This window comes from Notolepis coatsorum (genome assembly GCF_963971535.1).
Source record: "Notolepis coatsorum genome assembly, chromosome: 2".
Classification (NCBI taxonomy): Eukaryota; Metazoa; Chordata; class Actinopteri; order Aulopiformes; family Paralepididae; genus Notolepis; species Notolepis coatsorum.
In genome coordinates this window covers 195,449,377-195,472,512 of record NC_140166.1, presented here as the reverse complement: position 1 = coordinate 195,472,512, position 23,136 = coordinate 195,449,377, and the positions used below count along the sequence as shown (strand labels likewise).

Sequence of the window (23,136 nt, the reverse complement as noted above, 5' to 3'; positions counted from 1 at the left end):
AACTGATATAATGGTGTGTCACTTGTTATTATGAAATCTGTACATTTAATTTGTAGTGTTAAACACAGCAGATACAGTATTAATACTGGGCCTGGTAGTCTAAGATAATGTAACCTTTATAATATTACCTCTTTAATAATTAATGAATACAGGCGGTGGTGAGATGTTGAGAATGATCTGGGCTCCCCATCTTCCCCTAAGACAGCTTCAGGTGTCATAGGGGCCTAGGGCTGAGTCAGGTAACGGTCAATATGTATCTACCCTAATGGGAGAAGGAAGCCTGCTGGCCAGAGACACACATCCCAGTAATTTGAGCTTGGAGGCATGCCTTGTGCACTTGAAACTGTCTTTTGTGTTGTTCATTCCAGTCTAGAGCAGGTCTTGGAATGGTAACACAACTGGTTGAGCAAATGATCTATCCAAGAGAGATTTCCTCTGGCAGTAGGAGGAACGGATGCTTGCTAGGGGAGGAGTGAGCCAAGAGCGGAGAGAAAAAGTTTCTATCACTGTTCTGGTCCAGTTGAAGCTCGCAGTGCGCTGAGCCTGGTGCTGGTTGACGGCTAAACGCGAAGATGGCGCGGCTGTGCGGCCGTGCCACGTCTCGATCCACGGAGGAAATGCATGTAAACCCAAGAAAGGCAATGGCATCTACGGTTTTGTTGTGTCTTTGTCTACTTTTTCCATCCACTGGCGAAGCCGGACTGTACACCGCGTCTGACCAGATCGTGGTTCTAACCCCGGACAATGTGGACTCCGTTCTGATCAACTCCACAGCTGCGATGCTGGTGGAGTTCTACGCCTCCTGGTGCGGCCACTGTATAGGCTTCTCTCCTGTTTACAAAAGTCTTGCTAGAGACATTAAAGGTTGGTATGAATCATGCAATGAGATCTAGAACTGAAACTAACGTGAATAATTCGGTTTAATCAACGTGCAGAAGCTGAAGTTCAGAGTAGGCTGTACTTCACCATGAAGTTGTCATATAGACTAATTCAATTTCCCTCACTTAATTTTGAATCATTGACTGCATGGTTGTTGTAGTTGTAGAAATACGACCAAGAGCTTAAGTAATTTGAGGTATGTATTCACTTATAACATGGGTCGCGTTTATATTGCCTATACAGGCCATAATAATGTAGGGTATACCCTACAGTACTTTATGGCTTTATATAATTCCTTACTGATTCCTAGTCCCTCCCCACAATACTGTATTCATATCCGCTACATGCACAGTGTGCTTTTCAGAATAGCCTATCAGACTACCATGCTATATAGTTTGCCCATTCAATTGGTTCTGGTTTTTATCTGGTTATTGGGGCATATGATCTGATTTGGGAGCTCACATTCTGCTCCATGGTTCAAAATGCCTAATACAATCATGTCCTGGAGCTGAAGTCACATGAAAAATACTTCTAGGAAAATTTGCTTCGGTCTCTGCAGAGCCAACAGAAATATTGCAGAGCAATGCGATTTCTCATATAATTAGTCAAATGGTCCTAGTAGTCCCAGCCCACAGTTTCCTATTTTGGCAGAAGGCCTAACACAGTCATGGGGTATTTCACCCTGCATTCAGAGAGAGAGAGATGGACCGAAGAAATAACATGACCCTAGGATATGTTGGCTTGCTGTCAAATCTCTGTGTGAATGGGTGGTTGACGTGACATGGCCTTTTTGGAGTCCTTAGTGTCAAAGATAAGTAAATAATGAAAAAATATATGAGAACATATTTTTTTCAAAGTTTTATTTTGAATAAAAACAAGAAAATGTATGCATTTGTTATTTATTTAACTACATATTGACAACTCAGATGTCTACTTGTTAGTGTGATCTTCTAAAAGTCCAGGCATAATATTTTGAATGCTCCAGAAACAAAAAGATGTTGTCCCAAAATTGGATATCATATGGTGTGACACCATTTTCATATTTGGAGGGGTCCTTCATCTTTTCAGGAAGTAGGACAATATCTCTGAGAAGTCATTACAAGGTTAGAAGGTGAGTTACCCCTCTTAGTTTTCTCAATATATAAGGTATATTTTGGCACTTCCACTTTTAGACCTTTCACACTGTCTTTTGGTGTGATGCATTTTACGCAAAAATGCCAAAAATAAGATACTTTTTAGTCAATACTAAACTTAAATCTATATTTCCATGTGCCAATGAGCATGTTGTTAGCATGCTAGCATATAACCCCAATGCACAATGGTGTGCTAAGTTCATGAAACATCATTATGGTGTGACACTTCATCATATGGTGTGACATGGTTTTCTCGTCACACCATATGATTCATGTGTCACACTATATGATATGAACTGCATGTAACTACATATATAATGCTATTTCATACATATTTTATAACTAATACCTACATATATAATGCTATTTCATACATATTTTATAACTAATACTTAAGTTTAATGAATATTTTGTCCTTTTAACACTTTGTCACTGTATTATAAACACGTTTTCTAAGGTATACCTACTTGTATCCCTACTTCCAAACTATTCCATTTCTCAAACTAAATCCATGTCTATCTACAAGATGTTGTAGTTGAAATATTTCCCTTTCACTTGTTTTTCAGTTTGAGACAGATTTCATAGAGGAATGGCAAGTACAAGAGAATACAGGGAGAGGCTAAATGGAGATCCTGTAAGGAGAGAGGATGTCCTGAGAAGAAGACGAGAAAAGTAAATTGAACCATTACGTATAAAATATATTACTGTAGTTGTACAACATGTGCACAGGTAGAAAAGGCCAGTATATCTAGAAATCTCATAGTGTAAACACGCGTGCGCACGCACACACACTTGGATGAAAAAGGTGAAGATTTGACATGGGGTCCGTCTGAGAAAACAGATTGCTGCCAGCCAACTCAACTTGAGTTTGACCACAACACATTGGATGTGCCCTGTGCCGAGTCAAGTAGCTCTCCTGCTGAGGTGCCACCTGACCCATCAAGCAAAGGTCCCTTCATCATTCAAGTTCAGTCAGATCTCATTGACGAAGATGGTGATGATGATGATGATGAAAAGTATGTCGAGGGGCTATTTGTAATAGCGAAGTACGGAGAAAGGCCATATGTGGGGCAGATAATGGAAATAGATGAGGATGAGCTGAAGGTGAATTGTCTGGAGCAGCTTGGGAGGCAGAATGCTTTTGTGTGGCCAAGGAGGCCCGACTGCATTTTCTACCACCAAAAATAAATACTGAGTAAAATCACACAACCCCAGCAATGCAGTCGGTTTGCCATGCTTGCCAACTACATGCTTGTCAATCAGTACTGAGCCGGCAATACATAATTGAGGCTTGTTGTTCAGTCACTGTTCAACTAAATTGCCTTGAATTACAAAAGAAATAAATGTTCAATGATTATTAGAATTGATAAGAAAATATTGAAAAGAGACAGCACCTTGGAATTAATACAGTTGGACGATGTTTCTTCATGTTCTTCAGTTGTTCAGAACCCAAGTGCTATTAATGTCTTTTGTGAGACACTATTTTAAAACAGTTTTTCAAAATGATTCTACTGTTATGTTCGACTACATTTAATGTATGTCGAATAAAAAAAATTATTAAAAAGACATTTCAATGATTATTACAATTGATTGTAATGGTTGGACGATTAATTCATATGTTTCTTCAGGTTCTTCAGTTGTTCAGAACCCAAGTGCTATACGATGTATTTTGTGACACACTGTTTATAACATTTTATAACAGTTTTTCTTAATTTGATGATATAATGATATAATTCATATGTTTTTGGCTGTTTGTTAAATTTATTAAATACATGTTTTTGCATTACGGGTTGTTGTGTGGTGTGATTCATCATATGGCGTGACGGCATATCATTTGGTGTAACTTTCAGAATTATGAAATTATGAAGGCTTTTTGGTAAGAAATGTTAAAATCATCAATGGGACAGATAAATAACAGTGTCACCAAATATTTCTAGCATTTTGGTGTTTTTATAAGAAGGTTTGCCAAAATGAATTAGAAATACATAGTCAGTGGCGTAGCGGAGATTGCGCTTGTCACCAACGCAGGAGACGCTGCTATCAGCTTGGCTGGCCGTTCATACTAATACAATTGGCAGTATTAGGGGGTGGGAAAGCTGGCGGGTGGGAATCTGGCGTTGTGGACAGCGACGCCTACAGGTCAGGTCTCGGCGCTTGCTAAGCGGGGCAGGACTTGGTGGAGATAGTGTGCCCTCCCACGCGTTACACTTCACCAATGAGAGTCCTCGCTGCCAAGTGGAAAGAGCGTCACTGGCTTGACGGCGCACGTCTTGGAGGAAGCCTGCGTTCGACATCAGGACACCCTTGTACCGACTCGTGGGAGAACATGCGTACAACAACCAGGTAGGGGGGGGGGAATTGGCACAACGACTAATTGGGACGGGGAGAAAATCAGAGAAAGAGAAGGTTAAAAAAAATAAATAAATACACAGTCAAATTTAGTGCAATTGTCTTACCATGAGTTTTGATTAAGAAAAATTATGCAAAATGTAACTAATTTGCATAAGGAAATGCTACGAATGTGTATAGTAGTGATGAGGAATGCTGATAAATAGACATAATTAAAATACACCCCTTTTCAATTTTGTACAGAATAACCTTCATGTCCCACCATATGACAATTGTACTCACTAGCACATTATATTAATGAAAAAACATTTATTAGATGAAAAAATCTACAATACCACAAATATTTTTAGAAAGATAAGAGTCCGTAAAACAGAACTGAATGATTTACATTACTCATGCGATATATTAAAAAAAAAAAAAAAAAAAAAAAAGCCAACCACCCGAATACTGAAGCAGTTGATTCCGTGGGGCAAACAAGTGAACAGAGACACTGAAATGAGGAGACATTTTTTAATCAGGATCATAATGATGATGTTCATTAACACCCCACCTGTTGCATTAACACAACACCTTATTAACTCTGAATATATTATCTAGAATGAAGATGTCAACGGAATGTCATTTGGCCGAGCTCTGTCAAAGACAATTTTGTCAGTAGAATATTATGGGATGTTTGTTTCACAGACTTAACCTTTATTTCAATTCTGGTGTATTTTCTGATTGATTGATTGAACATTTTATTAACAGATTGCAGAATGGGTACAATACAGTACGGCTCAATACACATAATTGTTAAGGGGATGCAGACCAGAGAAAGACTTTCGTCTTGTTTACATCAGGGTCCCCCATTTTCAATTCATCATACCATGCATATCATGTGCTCTGATAAACACACAAGCTGAGAGCCATGGAGAACAAGGAGGATGCACTTTCCCCGCAACAAAGAAACCCACTAGTATTCAGTGTGTGACTGATCTTTTCTCTCCCTCTCTGTCCTACAGAGTGGAAGCCTGCTGTGGACCTGGCAGCCATAGACTGTGCCGTGGCTGAGAACAGGAAGGTCTGCACCGGCTTCGGAGTCAGGGGTTATCCCACCATAAAGGTAGGCATTCATGTGTGACCTTTGGAACAGCAGGTGATCCGCCCACATAGAGTCTCTCCTTCCTTATGTGTTATAGATAATGTTAATTTCACTTCAACGGTGACAGAGGGCCTGTTTTGGCAATCCTTCCCTTACGAAAAATAATCACGGTATTTCCAAAGAATATCATGGTATTTCCATAATTTCTATATAGAAATAAATACCATAAATATCATGGTTTAGATTGGATTGTACCATGGTATTATGTAAGTACAAGTAATACCATGGTAATACATGACTTTTACCATGGCAGTACCATGGTCAATTATTTATATAATTACCATGGTAAAACTCAAATTACTTCAATCAAACTACCATGGTACTTTTTTCATTCACAAAACAAATAAAACTGTAATCGCATGATTCTTATAAAGCTACTTTTGCTTTATAAGAATCATCGTGTGATTATAGTTTTATTTTAGAATGTGTGGTAATGCTTGTTGAACTATCTGTTATTTGTGTGGTAATGCTTGTTGAACTATCTGTTATTTGTGTGGTAATGCTTGTTGTTTTATCTGTTATTTGTGTGGTAATGCTTGTTGAACTATCTGTTATTTGTGTGGTAATGCTTGTTGTATTATCTGTTATTTGTGTGGTAATGCTTGTTGTATTATCTGTTATTTGTGTGGTAATGCTTGTTGTTTTATCTGTTATTTGTGTGGTAATGCTTGTTGAACTATCTGTTATTTGTGTGGTAATGCTTGTTGAACTATCTGTTATTTGTGTAGTAATGCTTGTTGAACTATCTGTTATTTGTGTGGTAATGCTTGTTGTATTATCTGTTATTTGCATGGTTATGCTTTTTGTATGATCTGTTATTTGTGTGGTAATGCTTGTTGAACTATCTGTTATTTGCATGGTTATGCTTGTTGTATTATCTGTTATTTGTGTGGTAATGCTTGTTGAACTATCTGTTATTTGCATGGTTATGCTTTTTGTATGATCTGTTATTTGTGTGGTAATGCTTGTTGAATTATCTGTTATTTGCATGATTTGATTTGATTTGATTAGACATAAAAAAATATATATACAAGATTCCACAGGCAACAATGTATCAGACAACATTTTCATGCATTTTAAAATCTAGTTTTTGACATTGTCGAGGAGCCATGATTTTACTTTTTTCTTAAAATTGTGTCGGCTACTGATGCATTTGAGCTGTGAAGGTAGCAAATTCCAATTTGTGGCTCCCCAGCATTTAAAAGAACATTTGCCCATATTTTTTTGAACCTTGGAATACGCAGGTCAGCAATGCTGGCTCTGGTGTTATGGTATGCATGTCCCTGTTCCTGTCCCTGTAATTTGTAAGATAAGAGGGGGCCTTATTATTATAAATGTTGTGAACTATGTTGAGCTGAAGTTGAACGGACCTGGCTTCCAGAGGGAGCCAGCCCAGCAACTGGAAGTGTTTTTTGCCCACATGTGCTCTGGAGGCTAGTCCTAGAGTTAATCGGATGAGTTTATTCTGGGAAACCTCAAACCTGTAACTTATCTTTTAAAACTTTGGTCAGACCTCCGTACCAAGAACAGATAGCATAGTCGAAGCAACAGGAAACAAGAGAATTTGCCAGAATGCGAATACTTTCAGGGTCTAGTAAATGTGCTTTCCTGGTCAGAAATTTAGTTCTGCCATTCACCTTGCTCATAGTTTTGAGAGCCATGGATTCCCCGCTCAGGCTGCTGTCTAGGTGGCAACTGTTGTCATGCTTGTTGTATTATCTGTTATTTGTGTGGTAATGCTTGTTGTATTATCTGTTATTTGTGTGGTAATGCTTGTTGAACTATCTGTTATTTGTGTGGTAATGCTTGTTGAACTATCTGTTATTTGTGTGGTAATGCTTGTTGTATTATCTGTTATTTGTGTGGTAATGCTTGTTGAACTATCTGTTATTTGCATGGTTATGCTTGTTGTATTATCTGTTATTTGTGTGGTAATGCTTGTTGTATTATCTGTTATTTGCATGGTCATGCTTGTTGTATTATCTGTTATTTGTATGGTTATGCTTGTTGTATTATATTTTATTTGCTTGCACTTCCAGTGTATTTTTTTTATCAGCAGAAAGGGCCTGTGTTTAAATTGCAGTTGTTTGATGTAAAACCTTTTATACTACTGTCTTTATGCTTGGTACCTTATTATCTAGTCCACAGGTGTCTGTTGTCTGTTCTCTATTGATTGATTGATTGAAAACTTTATTAACAGATTGCAGAATGGGTACAGTACAGTACAACTCCATACATACATACATACATACATACATACATACATACATACATACATACATACATACATACATACATACATACATACATACATACATACATACATACATACATACATACATACATACATACATACTCTATATCCCACTTGGTGATCATTGTTAATATTTATTCAATTGTTTTGGCCTTGACACTCCTAATGTATTGTTATTTGGACGTGAACGTGTGGTGATGGTGGTCGAAATAGAACGTAGATGGGATAGGAGGGGGAAAAACAGTGGCCTATTTTCAGTAGAGCTGCAGTCGTTTTTACATAATCACCAACTCTGTTGTACAAAGCCTTCTGCTTTACATTTCCCTATTTGAGTGCAGGTCTGATGAGTCAGCAGCATTAAGTCTGTAAAGACTTTCTGCCCTCGGTCCTTTCACCCCCTCTGTCATCCAGGGAAAGTCCAATGAAAGAGCTCCTTCTGTGTGAATTCACCAGGGATCTCCAACATCTGCAGTTGATTTCAACTAGGAAGGATTTAAGGTCTGGCACGGGGAAGGGGCCGGGGGCTTTGGGTCCCCCTAACTACCAGCACACTATATCACTTTGCTTCTTTCAGGGTTAAAGTTATATGAGTAACATCTGACCCGATCTTGTTTTTCTTTCTCTTCACTACCCCTGTCTGCACTCCTCCTTTCATTCACAAACCAGTTCTTCCATGCCTACTCCAGGAGTGATTCTATGGGAGAGGCTTTTAAAGGTAACCGCACATATTGAAACAGCTGTTGAAACAATTTAGCTTTTGTTTTGTTTACAGACTTCAACTCAATTAGCCCTCAAAAGAGAAAATGTGCAAATAGACACATGGCATGAGTCAGGATATGCTAATTGATCATAAATATAGTGCAAACAGTTCCATGTTGCTTCAGTCCGTCGTCAACATAAACACAACACACATATCCGCAGGTCATTCTGCATCTCATTGTTACATGTCCACAGGCGACTACAGCGGCAAACTGCGACAATCCAGTTGCATGTTTTCCAGCGGTCACACAGCGCTGTTGTTGACTTCAAACTGTTAACAGTTAAGGGGCGGCTGGGTGGCGCAGCGGACATTGCGCTCGTCACCAACGCAAGAGACACCGGGTTCGACTCCGGCTGTCGGCGTTGCCTCCGGCTTGGGCCAGCCGTCATATTAACTCAATTGGCAGAGTTAGCGGGTGGAAGTCGATGGGTGGTCATCTGGACGTTGTGGACAGCGACTCCTACAGGTCGGTTGGGGGACGCCTGCACAGCAGAGACAGGAAATGGCGGGGGTAGTGTGAGCCTCCCACACGTTACACCTCGCCAATGAGAGTCCGCGCTGGCAGGTGAAAAGATGTGACAGGCTGCCTCCTCATGTGCCGGAGGGAACACGTGATGCAAGGCTTCTATCCTCCCTACAACCGGCCAGTGGGGGGCATATGCAAGCAACGTTCAAGACAGGGGAGGGGAGAATTGGCACAGCGGGTAATTGGGATGGGAGAAAAAGTGGATAAAAAAAAACTGTTAACAGTTAGTTCTAGAAAGGACTTGGCTGTTCTCCAGACGGTAACACCGTCGGTAACGGAGACATTCACAGGATGCCAGGCTTTACTAACAGTGTACTTGTTTACTACAAGGGTGTTATTGTTGCTTCCCAATACCAATTTCTGTTCATTCTTATATCGTCTTGTGCCCCCCCCCCCCCCCCCCCACCTGCAGGCTTCCCCCGTGAGGTGAGGGGCCTCCGCCAGAGGATCATAGATTTAATGGAGACGCATGAGGAACCCTGGCCCCCAGCCTGCCCCCCATTGGAGCCCACCAGGTGAGTCCCAACCCCCCACACACACACACACTCTCTCACACACACACACACACACACACACACACACACACACACACACACACACACACACACACACACACACACACACACACACACACACACACACACACACACACACACACACACACACACACACACACACACACACACACACACACACACACACACACACCTACACACACACACACACAAATGCTCTCTCACACACGCACACAAATGCTCTCTCACACGCACACACACACACACACACACACACACACACACACACCAACACTCTCACACACACAGACACACACACACACACCCTTTAACCCTTTCACTACCACGCTACCAAATGGTTAACCCTTTCACTGTGCCAATACAGAAGGTTAACCCTTTCACTGCCACACAACAAAGGGTTAACCCTTTCACAACCACACTACAGAAGTTTAACCCTTTCACTACCACACTACAGATCTAGTGTGGTAGTGAAAGGTTAACCTTCTGTAGTGTGGTAGTGAAAGGGTTAACTCTGCACATCTGAGCCATTGCATGCATGCAGTCATGCACGTACTTCTATAGTTTATAAAGAGGGTTGACGGAGGAGAAAGAAGCAGGAAGTGTCCTCTGCAGGCAGTTGTCAAGTGCACTCGCCTCTCTGACTCATAAAGTGAAAGCACTGTTGCTATTCACATAGACTTGCTTCCTCTTTTACATGGTGGTGTCAATGTGGGTGTTTACCGTCCTTAGGCTCGTTCCTCCAATCAGAAATTGATTGCAACTGTGTGACCATTTAATTTGGCAATTATTTTATGCCAGCCAGGAGGACTTTCTGTATACTGGTATCAGTCACTTTATCTCCAATTTGATAGTATAGTTGAATTGTATAGTTGACTGCCTCCTTGCATGCGAAAACATTTGCAACCTGGCAAAATAATTTCTTTCCCTGCTTGACTGTTACAATCTGCAACAATGTGTACATTTTCCAACCCACAAACATGGCCACACCCTAGATCTAGTCTGCTTATCTGGTTTATCTATTACTTCTCTCACAAGCTCTGAACTTGGAATCTCTGATCACCTTGCTGTTTGCTTTAATCTGTCTATTCCTCTACCACTCACTAACAGTAAACGCATAATCACTTTCCGCAATGTACAATCTGTTAATCTCCCCATTCTGTGCAATGACATCACCTCCTCTGTAAATGTGCTTCAATCTCACTCCCATGCTGTTCAACTGTATAACACATCTCTCATCTCCATTCTAGACAAAGCTGCCCCCCTAAAGTCACGTACAGTCTCCCTTTCCCGCTCTGCTCCCTGATATACCCCTGAACTGCGTTCCCTAAAAACAACTGGTCGACAGCTTGAACGCAAATGGTTACAAACTGGTTCAAATATCCACCTCCTTGCCTATCAATCCCATCAACAGTCCTATTCTAAAGCCCTGCAAACTGCCAGATCCCAATACTACTCCACCCAGATTGAAACATGCCGCAACAACCCCAGGTCTCTTTTTTCCACCATAAACACTCTCATTGCTCCAGTTAAACCAGCCACACTCCCAGCATCCACTGACCAATGTAACCTCTTCATGAACTTTTTGAACATTCGAAAAGATATCTTAGCCAACACTGCCCAGCACACCCAGCCCCCCCCCCAGATCCTATATTCACAGGCACCAAACTCACACTTCATTGACGTTTCTACAGATACTGTCACCAAGACTATAATGCAATCCAAACCCACAACATGCCTCCTTGACCCTATCCCCTCCTCTCTCACAAAATCTTGCATCTCTGCCCTCAGCAGAGCATTACACACATCATCAACACATCCCTCTCATCTGGTGTTGTCTCCCCATTACTGAAAACAGCAGCTGTCACCCTCATCAAGAAACCCAATTTGGATCCCAATACCCTCAGCAACTACAGGCCAATCTCCAACCTACCATTTCTATCCAAAATACTTGAAAGGATTATCTCCAACCAGCTCCACACCCACCTAGAGAACAACTCCCTTTTTGAACCCTTTCAATCAGGCTTCCAAAAACACCACAGCACAGAATCTGCTCTTGTTAAAGTCACCAACGATATCCTGCTAAATTCAGATTCCGGTTTTCTCTCCATACTCATCCTCCTCGACCTCAGCGCTGCTTTTGACACCATTGATCACAACATCCTACTCTCCCATTTAGAACACACAGTTGGCATCACAGGCTCAGCTCTCCACCTATTTCACTCCTATCTATCAGACAGACAGCAGTTCACTACCATGGACAGTCATACCTCAACTTCTTTCCCCGTTACATCTGGTGTCCCCCAAGGCTCAGTCCTTGGTCCCATACTCTTCTCCCTCTATATGTTACCCCTCTGCCACATCTTCAGAACACATGGTCTCCAATATCACTGCTACGCCGATGACACACAGTTATACATTCACTCCCCTCCCGACACCACTGCTGCTACTACTGCCCTCTCCTCCTGCCTCTCTGAAATAAAAGTCTGGATGAATCACAACCTTCTCCAACTCAATAGTACTAAAACCGAAATCCTTGTAATGGGCACACCTCACCTTCTCCGTAAAAACCCTGACTGCTCCATATCCATCAACAACCACTCTATCCTCCCCTCCCCCACAGTGAAAAACGTGGGTGTTCTTTTTGACCCCAAACTATCATTCGAACCACACATCAACAACATCACCGTCTAGATTACTGTAATGCATTACTCATCATTGGCTTAACATCAAAATCCCGCCATAAACTTCAACTAATTCAGAACACCTCAGCCCGCATCATCACCTGTTGCCCCAAATTCTCCCACATCACACCTGTCCTCTCCTCACTTCACTGGCTCCCTGTCAAGTATAGGATTGACTTTAAGATCTGTCTCCTCACTTACAAAGCCCTCCACTCCCTAGCACCTGATTATATCTACAACCTCCTTCAACACTACACTCCCTCCCGCTCACTCCGCTCATCCAACTTAGCCCTTCTGAGCACACCACACTACCGTCTTAAATCCACAGAAAACAAATCATTCTCCTCCGCTGCTCCCTGACTCTGGAATCAACTCCCATTACACATCAAAGAAGCCCCATCCGTAGAAACATTTAAGTCCCACCTCAAAACCCACCTGTTCAATCTTGCATACCCTCACTCCTGGCCCCCCAACCCCTGCATCACTTACATTTTCACATCTGTACACACCTATATTTTAGTATTATTATTTATTAAAAAAAATTCTCTCAGTCTTGTCTCTAAGCTGTCTCCCTCTCTCTGTATTATCCCCACCATGTCGTCATTGTGAAAGTCCATGTACTGTGTTTGTCCATGTACTGTGTCTGTCCATATGCTATAATGCCATGTATGTAAAGCGCTTTGAGATGCCTAATGTAAGGCGCTATATAAAATAAATGTATTATTATTATTTATTTATGATCTTGGGAGCAAGCTTAACCCTTGAAAATACATTTAAAAATTGTATTGACTTAAACCCTTTCACTACCACACTACAGAAGGTTAACCCTTTCACTACCACACTACAGACGGTTAACCGCCTGTAGTGTGGTAGTGAAAGGGTTAACCTGCTGTAGTGGTAGTGAAAGGGTTAACCCCCTGGTAGTGTGGCAGTGAAAGGGTTAAATGCAGCATTAAAATGAAAACCCATTATAACACTCCCCAATGCGGTGGACTGAAGCTCCCCGACTTCCAGCTGTTTCCTCCAGACCAGGCTGATGTTTATTTGGCTAACTGGATTGGATTACCCCCCTGTCTGGAAGCCTAGAGAGCACTTCCACATAGCAGAAGTGCCACGGGCTGGCATTCCTTTCATCTGATCATATCATACTATGGCGAGCATAGATGTATACACAAGTATTTCTCAATAGTGTAAAAGGATTACATAGAAACACCTCCTTCCATAACAACCCTGCCCTACCATATGCTCTAGTGACTAGTTTACGGGATGGTATCACTAAGAAGAGGCACAACTTGGGGACCAAAATGACATGCTTAAATCTTTTGAACAGTTAAAAGGGGCCTTCAACTTCCCCGCTGCATATTTCCTCAAAGATTCAGTACAATGTTTTCTATTGGTAAATAGATTGCATTTATATAGCACTTTTATCCAAAGCGCTTTGCAACTTATGCCTCACATTTACCCATTCACTCTCACATTCACACACTTTCACACACTTGTTATGGAAGGAGGTGTTTCTATGTAATCCTTTTACACTATTGAGAAATACTTGTGTATACATCTATGACCCTGGACCTCCAGCTTCTCTCCTCTGTCAACCTCTCATCAGCAACTGAGTCAGTGGACTTCTAAATTGAATCCCTGAACAGTCTTCTGGATCTCCACGCCCCTGTCAAAACTAGAACAGTCACTTTTGAACGCTCAGCCCCCTGGCATACCAGCAAGCTGCAGAGTATGAAGACAGCTGGGCGTCTAGACTCACTGTACCAACTGGCCTACCGTGAACACCAGAAGGCCTATTCAAAATCCCTCAGACAAATGCACGGTCCCAGTACTACTCCTCTATCATCAATAACAGTCCTGGAAACTCCAAGCAACTATTCTCCACCATCAACCACCTCCTCAAACCCCAAATATCTCCACACTCCGACTCCACTGAGGAGCAGTGTAGCGACTTTGCCACCTTCTTCAGGACCAAAGTTGACACCATCCGCTCCTTCCTCTCTAGCCCCTCTGCCCCTCCAATCCAAACAGTTGACCCACAGCCGGGGACTACTCAGCCTCTCTGCTGCTTTTCAATCATCACACAGCGGTCATAAAACCACTCATCAAAAAACCCTCCCTAGACCCGAAAGTCTTGGCAAATTACAGACCCATCTCCAACCTCCCATTCCTGTCCAAGGTGCTGGAGAAGGTAGTTGCCGCTCAGCTTCAGGACCACCTAAACTCCAACCAACTTCTCGAGAAGTTCCAGTCTGGCTTCCGCTCTGGCCACAGCACTGAAACTGCCCTGGTCAGGGTCACCAACGACCTCCTTCCCTCCTCATCCTCCTTGACCTCACTGCAGCTTTTGATACCATCGACCATGACATCCTCCTCGACCGTCAGACTTTCAGACTCTGTCCTTGATTGGTTCAGATCTTACCTCACCGGGAGAACGGAGTATGTCTCCTTCGGAGAGGCAAGGTCTGACACCCACCATGTCACCTGTGGTGTCCTTCAAGGATCAGTCCTCGGCCCCACCCTGTTCACTCTCTACATGCTCCCCCTTGGCTCTGTCATCAGCCGGCATGGAATATCATTCCACTGCTACACTGATGACACCCAACTCTACCTTAAAATAAACCCTACCCCATCCACAGTTCAAAACTGAAGCCATTCTCATCGGCACCCCACAGCAGGTCCGCTCATCCACCATCACCTTTTCCGGCCAGAACATCACCCTGTCACCAACCATCACCAACCTAGGGGTTAAAATGGACCCTCACCTGACCTATGAGGCGCACATTAAACAACTATACAAAAACTCCTTCTACCACCTTAGGAACATCACCAAACTTCGCCCCACACTCACTCTGTCCGACTCCGAAAAGCTCATCCACGCCTTTGCCTCCTCCAGGCTGGACTACTGCAACGCACTCCTCATTGGGATCCCTAGCAAGAACATCCAAAGGCTACAATGTATCCAAAATAGCGCTGCTAGGATCCTGATGGGAGTGCGAAAGTACCACCACATCACTCCCATCCTCAAGTCCCTTCACCTGTCTCACTCAGGATCAAGTTCAAAGTCTCGCTGCTCACTCACCAGTGCCTCCACGGCAACGCCCCCCTCTACCTCAAAGAAGTCATCACCCTCACTCCTCCTCACGACATCTTCGCTCCAGCCAGGCAAACCTCCTCCAGCGCCCAAGGACCAAACTCCGAACCATGGGAGATCGGGCTTTCTGCTCATCCACTCCCAGTTTGTGGAATGCTCTCCCTGACCACCTGAGAGCAACACAGACTGTGGTACTTTTAAAAAGGGCCTAAAAACTCATCTTTTTAATAGAGCCTTTTGTTGATTTTTATCTAGTTTTAGCTCCACACATTTTATGTTCTTTTACCAGTTTTAGCCCTTCTTATTTTATGTTTTTTCTACTCTTTTACTAGTTCTAGTGTTCTTTTTACTCCCTACTAGTTTTAGTCTTGCTTATTTTACATTCTCTTTTTTACTCTCTTGCTAGCTTTTATGTTCTTTTACAATGTAGCGCTTTGAGATTTGCTCCGCAACTATAAAGCGCCCTTACAAATCAAATGTATTATTATTATTATTATTATTACTGACAGCAGAGGCAACCATGCAAGGTGTCAACCTGCTCATCAGGAGCAGTTAGGGGTTAAGTGTCTTGCTCAAAGACACTTTGACACACTGCTGGGAGGAGCCAGAATCGAACCGGGAACTGATGATGATCAGACAACTGCTCTACCTCCTGACCAACTGTTGCCCCAATTCAGTCATAAACAGTTTCTTGTGGTATGTTAATATCATGAGTTTAGGGTTTTCAGATGTATCATGATTTGTTATAAGTGTTTTAGGTCACCCTCTCTGAGCACAACCAGCTCTCAGTAGGCTGTTCACTAGACACTATAGATACTTTTTTTTTTGTATCCACTTTTTCTCCCCATTTTCTATATTTCTCCCATCCCAATTTCGTATTTCCAATTCTTCCCTCCCCTGTCTTGAACGTTGCTAGACTATGCCTCCCACTGGTCGGCTGTAGTGAGGATAGAAGCATTGCATCACGTGTCCCCTCCGGTACACGAGGAGGCAGCCTGTCGCATCTTTTCACCGCAGCAGCTCGAACTCTCAGTGGCGAGGAGTAACGCGTGGGAGGCTCACACTGCCCCCGACACTTCCTGTTTCCACCGCACCGGCGTCACCCAACCGACCTGTAGGAGTCGCTGTCCACAACGTCCAATCCCCACCCACCGGCTTTCCCACCCTCTAACACTGCCAATTGTGTTAGTATGACGGCCGGCCAGCCGGTAGCAATGCAGAGAGCTGGGCTCGATACAAGCATCTCCTGCGTTAGTGGCGAGCGCCTTGCCCACTGCGCCACTCAGCCGCCCGACACTATAGATACTTGACTGTTAAGGACTCAGTGTAGGGGCGGGGCCTATGCTGCCGGTGCTACGCCGCTCGCGTGTATCGCTTCCGCAACGGAATTCGGTTTCCTGGTTCCTCTGATTGGCCGCGACCCCCACGTGACCTGCCCCCCTATCCACCGTTCTGCCGCTGCCGCGCGCGGCAGAGAGCAGCCGCGGACTCGCTCGCTTCCTCAATTTGATACACGCGAGCCGCGTAGCTCCATGTGACTGATGGGCCAATCAGAGCAGATGGATGTGACTTATGGGCCAATCAGAGGATATAGATGTGACTTATGGGCCAATCAGAGTAACCCATGTGTATTGTGCAATATTTCAGAGGCAGCAGATTGGATATCTGAAATGGCTTGATCCTGTTGATATCCAGGGGGATAGAGACACACGCTTTAGTTTTCAGTTGAATCATTTTCACAACATGTGTCATTTTATGTTAACATATCTTCTGTTAAAATTAAACAAGATTGAAAAACACAATTTTCCTTGGACTGTACTGTACAGGTTAGACAGTACATTAGCAATGCTGCAGGGCACACATCCAGCCCTTCTACAATGTCTTCCAACTGATGGGATCTCTGAAAAGATATTCAACACCGGTATTGTGTCCTTAACTTGCAGTAGAACGTTGGGCCTCAGAGTAAATGGATCTCTAGTCTGAACCCCAGGGCGTGGGGACAAGATCTTAACTTTTCTTTAAAGACTGGAACTCAATATGTGAGGCAGCCCGAACTGTGTCATATAATAGTCGCCACGAGCTTCTGTAGTTCAATCTCATCCACAGAATGGATTTGACACCAGAAAAACTTCGCAAGATGAATAAAAACCATCTCAGAATATTGCAGTTGCATGTGTATTTTTCTTGTCATGAAAATACTGTAATGGAACCGTTCAATGAATATTCACGTCAATGGGAACATGAACCAGACTCTCTCAGAAAAAGAAGAGTGACTGTTTAGATATAAGTGGGTGCAGGCTCGTATTGTAAGAACCACGCTGAGTAATTCAGTATTCAAGTATTAATAATAATAACTTTATTTGTATAGCACCTTTCATACAGGGGATTGCAGTTCAAAGTGCTTTACATCAGTAAGAATTAAGACATAAAATTAGTGTAAAACAAGCAGCAAGAGCAAAGCATAAAGTGGGATAGAATAATGCAGACATATTAATAAAATTATATCAGAACCTCACGTTCCAATAGGCTTCTGTAATCTGTTACAAAACATGATAAAGGTCAGAGTATGCACCCAGCGGATAGTGGGGTGTAGAAATAAAAGTAAAAAATAAGTAAAAATAATAGCAAGGGTAAAATGAGCAGACTTATAAAATCACATCAGATATGATGATGAATAGTAAATAAAATGGTTTCCAGTTACGGGAATTAATAACACGACCTTGCTTTGGCTGGCTGGGAAGATAACCTTGGTATTTTGGAATCTCTTAAAGAGACACACACACATTATACCACCTTGTTTATATTATGTGATAATACGGCAGCCTCAGGGTTAGTTCTCCATATGTCTAGGAATCCTGTCTCATCAGTTGGTCTGTTCCTCTCCCTGCAGCCAAGCAGAGCTCGACAGCTTCTTCGAGACCAACAACGTAGAGCACCTGGCCCTCATCTTTGAGGAGTCTAAGTCCTATATAGGCAGAGAGGTAAGAACAAGCGCCTGCATTCCTAGATGCATGTTCCAATCTGCTCCACGACACCCATTATCTCACGTTGAATAACGAAAATAATTTTGCATTCTACTCAACATAGCCGGTAGGGGATGGGACGTTATATGCTTCTCTCATGATATGATTTGATACACGATATGGTAGGGCTGCTAGATTATGTCAAAAATGGATTATTAAACACGATTGCTCATGATTTGAGAACATCATATGACACAACGACAGAATTGTTTTACTTTCCTTCTTGACCAAAGTTACCAAAGACATTTAATGGAGACACGCGTCGTGGTTCCCTCCTCCCTCTCAACACGAGCTGAAGCTACTGTTTGGGCTGTGCAGGAAGGGTGCGCTGCATTTACAATACAAAACAAAAGGAGAACAACACATGATTGCGAAAGTAAACATTTCTTTTTTTAACTTGATTAATTGCCCAGCCCTACGATATGGGGTTCACAACTCCATACTACTATGATACCACATAATAAAAGTTAATTGACCAAAGTATGCAGAACTGTGTGTTTATTGCCCAAGCCATAAATCTTTCTAGCAATGTAAACAAAAAATGGTATCAGTGTGCGACAGAGAGCGTGTGAAAGTGACAGGCAGGTCACATCATCTAATTTGTGGTTTTACTGCTACGGAAGAATAAAGCGTAACTGATATCGATATATATTTTTCCATCCCCTAATAGCCACTGTATCAACACAGTGAAACGTCTGACGTGCTGCTGATAGACCCACAAGTATGAATAGAATGTATTTGACTCACTGTGCATAATAAGTGTGTGTGTGTGTCTGTGTGTGTGTGTGTGTGTGTGTGTGTGTGTGTGTGTGTGTGTGTCTGTGTGTGTGTGTGTGTGTGTGTGTGTGTGTGTGTGTGTGTGTGTCTGTGTGTGTGTGCGTGCGTGCGTGTAGGTGACCCTGGACCTCTTGCAGTATGAGAATGTGGCGGTGCGGAGGGTCCCGAGCACAGAGGCAGCCCTGGTGGCCAAGCTGAGGGTCACAGAGTTCCCCTCCTGCTACCTCTACTACCCCGGAGGAAACTCCACCAGGCTCAGAGTGTGAGTAGCTGAGGCTACTGTCACGTGTGTTCACAATACAAGCCCTTCTTAACCCTTTCACTGCCACACTACAGAAGGTTAACCCTTTCACTACCACACTACAGAAGGTTAACCCTTTCACTGCCACACTACAGACGGTTAATTCTTTTTGTATTTAATTTTTTTATTATTTTTTAAACAGACATATAAACAAACATGACAACACACGATAAGATATACAAGCATTAATTCACAGTGCATATCCAATGAAATTACCATTTAGTCAAATGTCTTATACAGGATATACCCCTAATACCTGTTATCTAAAAACCTACATACATATGCTCCAGCTCGAACCCCCCCCTCCCGGACCCCCCATTGGATAATCCAACCATTATAACTTGTTCCTAACCAGACACTACCATTATATGCTAACTTTTATTCTCTCCACCACTTCTAACCACAATGTCATTTTGGATTCATTGAGACCCAAAATTCTTGCTGTATATATTTCTTGATAAATCACATCGAGATATGTAAGAGACCAGACCTTCCGGCACATTTTTTCCGGTTGAAACCATCGTGATGCTATCAGCTTTTTAGCCACTGTGATACCGGATAAAACCAATCTCTTTAGCTGTGGAGGTACTGCATGCTCAAAGACATCATTTAGCAGTAATACAGAGGGGTGTACAGGTATATCCAGAGTTAAGAGATTTGCTAATTGCTAGGTCACTTCTTTCCAGAATATCTTAACTGGTGGGCAGTCCCAGTACATGTGCATAAATGTCCCTTCGTCCCCATTTGTACATAGGGAGCATTTGGAGTCTTGTTTAAGACCCATTTTGTTCAGTCTTATAGGAGTTAAGTATGTCCTGTGAATATAGTTAAGATTGATTTGTTGATGGTCCGGGTTCCTTGATGCAAATCGTACATTTGCCCAGGCCTCTTGCCAGTCAAAGTCTGTCTCCAGGTCTGGTATATCCCTCCTCCAGACTGAGTCTAGATGGAGGGTTTCATACGAGGCCGTTAGTAATTGATGATAAAGATCTGATACAAAACCTCTCGATGTCTCTCTTTCATAGAAAAATTTGTGGTATCTGTGGTGTACAATTGGTATCTTTAATGGAACACTGTGAGCCTTCAAACATGCCAATAACTGTGCGTAAAAATAATATGTGGACTTGGTGAGATTACATTTTTTGCGTATTTCATTGAAACTACAAAAACCCTGTTTGTTGAAAACGTCTCCTAATGAGTGTATGCCTTGCTTTTCCCATCTAGGGAATCTTATAGGTTGTTTTCCAATCAAGAGTGCATTGTTATTGAATAAGGGAGTATGATTATGCCATTTATGTGGGGTAGAATGTTTTTTTTGTGTTTCGCGCCATATCCGGATCGCATGAGTGATTATGGGGCCAAATTTCCGTTCGCATTGCTTAATTGGTAATTTGGTGTATACTATACCCTTCAGGCTATGTGGAGCTACTATATTTTCTTCTAAATTTCTCCAGGATACTAATGCTTGGGGATCAAACCATGTTGTTAGTGGTCTTAAAGTGTACGCCTTAAAGTAGTGGTAGAAATCTGGAAATGCCATACTTCCGTCTGCTTTGTTTCTCTGTGCGGTGGATCTTTTTATACGTGGTGGTTTGTTATTCCAAATAAATTTGTATGTGGAGGAGTGTAATTCTTTCCAGTAACCCTTTGGAGGGGGTAACGGTAGCATTGAGCTGAAGAAGTTGATTCTAGGTAGGACGTCCATCTTGACTATTGATATCCGTGCCTGTACTGAGTTTTTAAGTTTCGACCACCTGACAAGGTCGTATTTGATTTTGTTTTGGATTTTTATGTAATTGTGCTTCACCGTTTGGCTTATGGTAGGGAATATTTCAACTCCCAAACATCTAAAGTGTTTTACCATCTGTATCTCTTTTGGGAGGGTTATATTTCTTTTTGCAGGGGCGTTAAGTGGGAGGAAGGCCGACTTCGTCCAATTTATCCTAAATCCCGATAGATCTCCAAAGTCCTCAATCAGCTTGAGAAGATGAGGCAATGCGGTGTTGGGGTTTTGCATGAACAGTATTACGTCGTCCGCATATAAACTAATTTTGTGTTGTGTGCCCTTGATTATGATTGGTTCTATGGATTGGGATTGTCTTATATATTGTGCTAAAGGCTCTAATGATAGATCGAATAGTCCGGGACTAAGAGGGCAACCCTGTCTGGCTGAGCGTGATACCGGAATGATTTTGGAGATGATTGTACCTGTTGTAATCATGGCCGATGGGTCTTTGTATAATACTTTAATCATATCAATGAATCCTTTTCCAGACGGTTAATTCTGTAGTGTGGTAGTGAAAGGGTTCATGTTACTGAACACACGTGAGTTTCTCCCAGCGTTGCAGTAGTCTGTGCTCCTGAAGAAGACCATTGCGATCAGAAACCTTCGTTTCTGTATTTGATTTGCAGGGAGCCGACAGAGATGGTAAAGTACAAATACAAAGATACACGTCTAAGCATTTATAGTAATCTTTCACGTTAAGCATTAGATCATTAATCATTGGATATCGTTCCGTTGTTGGTCAGCATTTAGCAGAACACATGGTGTCTAGACGGCAGCTACTGTTGGGCTGTTATCAGTTAGCGAAGGCACGCTGCATTTCCATGGAATGTGGAAATGTAGGTCCCTGTGTGTGTGTGTGTCTGTGTGTGTGTGTGTGCGTGCGTGTGTGTGTGTGTGCGCGTGTGTGTGCGCATCTGTGTGTAGTGTACGCATGTGCGTGTGTGTGTGTGTGTGTGTGTGTGTGTGTGGTAACCAAAAAGAGTGTATTCTCAACGGCCTACAAAACAAAGAGGACTTAACAGCATTGACTCTTCCATATTCTCCACAGCATCCTGTTCCTCGTTTCAATGATGTTTCTATGGAGCCTGATCTGATATACTTATACAAAAAGTCACATTTGTATTCTCTTCCTATTCCTATTGTCGGACATGCAACAGCTCTATCCGTCGAGAAGCTTTCTATGGGGTTCATTATGTGAAACCCGCTGAGAATAGCTTTAAACATCTGGCCTTTTTAATGGGATCACAGCGTTTGAATCCCTCCCATTATTCACCATCATAAAGAGCCGCCGAACGTCCCTCGCCCCGCAAATTCATCTGCTGTTTTGACCGCTTTGTTTGGCGCGTTTCAATACCTTGGCATGCAAAGAGGGCTCTTTTTAGTTGACAAATGCAAAGAGGAAATGATTTATTGCTGATTTATTTATTCACCACCATGGCTCCTCTCCCCCCTTCATCTCCATCAGTGTACAGAAGGGAGGTTTTATCATTTCTCGCATGAAAACAATGGCGCTGCTTTTTCTGGTTCCACCTGCCAAACAAACCCCAGCCGCACTCAGCGACAGATGGCTTCCCATCATCGCTGAATGTCTGATTGATCCTGGGAGAGGAGAGTGTGTGTGTGTGTGTGTGTGTATGTGCGTGTATGGAGGCGTCTCCTATCCGTCATGCATGTAATGTGTGCATGTCCCAGGTGAACGCATTCCCTCCCAGCCCACGCAGACGCGTGCCTCCGGGCCCCTGGGGGACCTCCCAAGATGAATAGCTGTCCCCTTCCACTGCACCCTCCCACCGGACATGCAGGTGTAATTGAGTCCCAGGCTGCTGTTGTGAGGGCTCGGGGCCCAGAGGCCCCATCCTTTTTACTGACATCTCTCTCTCTCTCTCTCTCTCT

General features: G+C 42.7%; 1 protein-coding gene across 1 annotated transcript in view; it reads left to right on the top strand.

Annotated features, from left to right (window-relative positions):
* Nucleotides 1-379: 379 nt before the first annotated feature.
* qsox1 (quiescin Q6 sulfhydryl oxidase 1) overlaps nucleotides 380-23,136 on the top strand; it is a 24,931-nt gene continuing 2,174 nt past the window's right edge. The window contains 7 exon segments of the mRNA XM_084308450.1: nucleotides 380-864; nucleotides 5,363-5,463; nucleotides 8,423-8,471; nucleotides 9,455-9,557; nucleotides 18,247-18,337; nucleotides 19,273-19,416; nucleotides 21,870-21,885. Coding sequence (XP_084164576.1) covers nucleotides 573-864; nucleotides 5,363-5,463; nucleotides 8,423-8,471; nucleotides 9,455-9,557; nucleotides 18,247-18,337; nucleotides 19,273-19,416; nucleotides 21,870-21,885 — 796 coding nt within the window. The 5' untranslated portion in view covers nucleotides 380-572.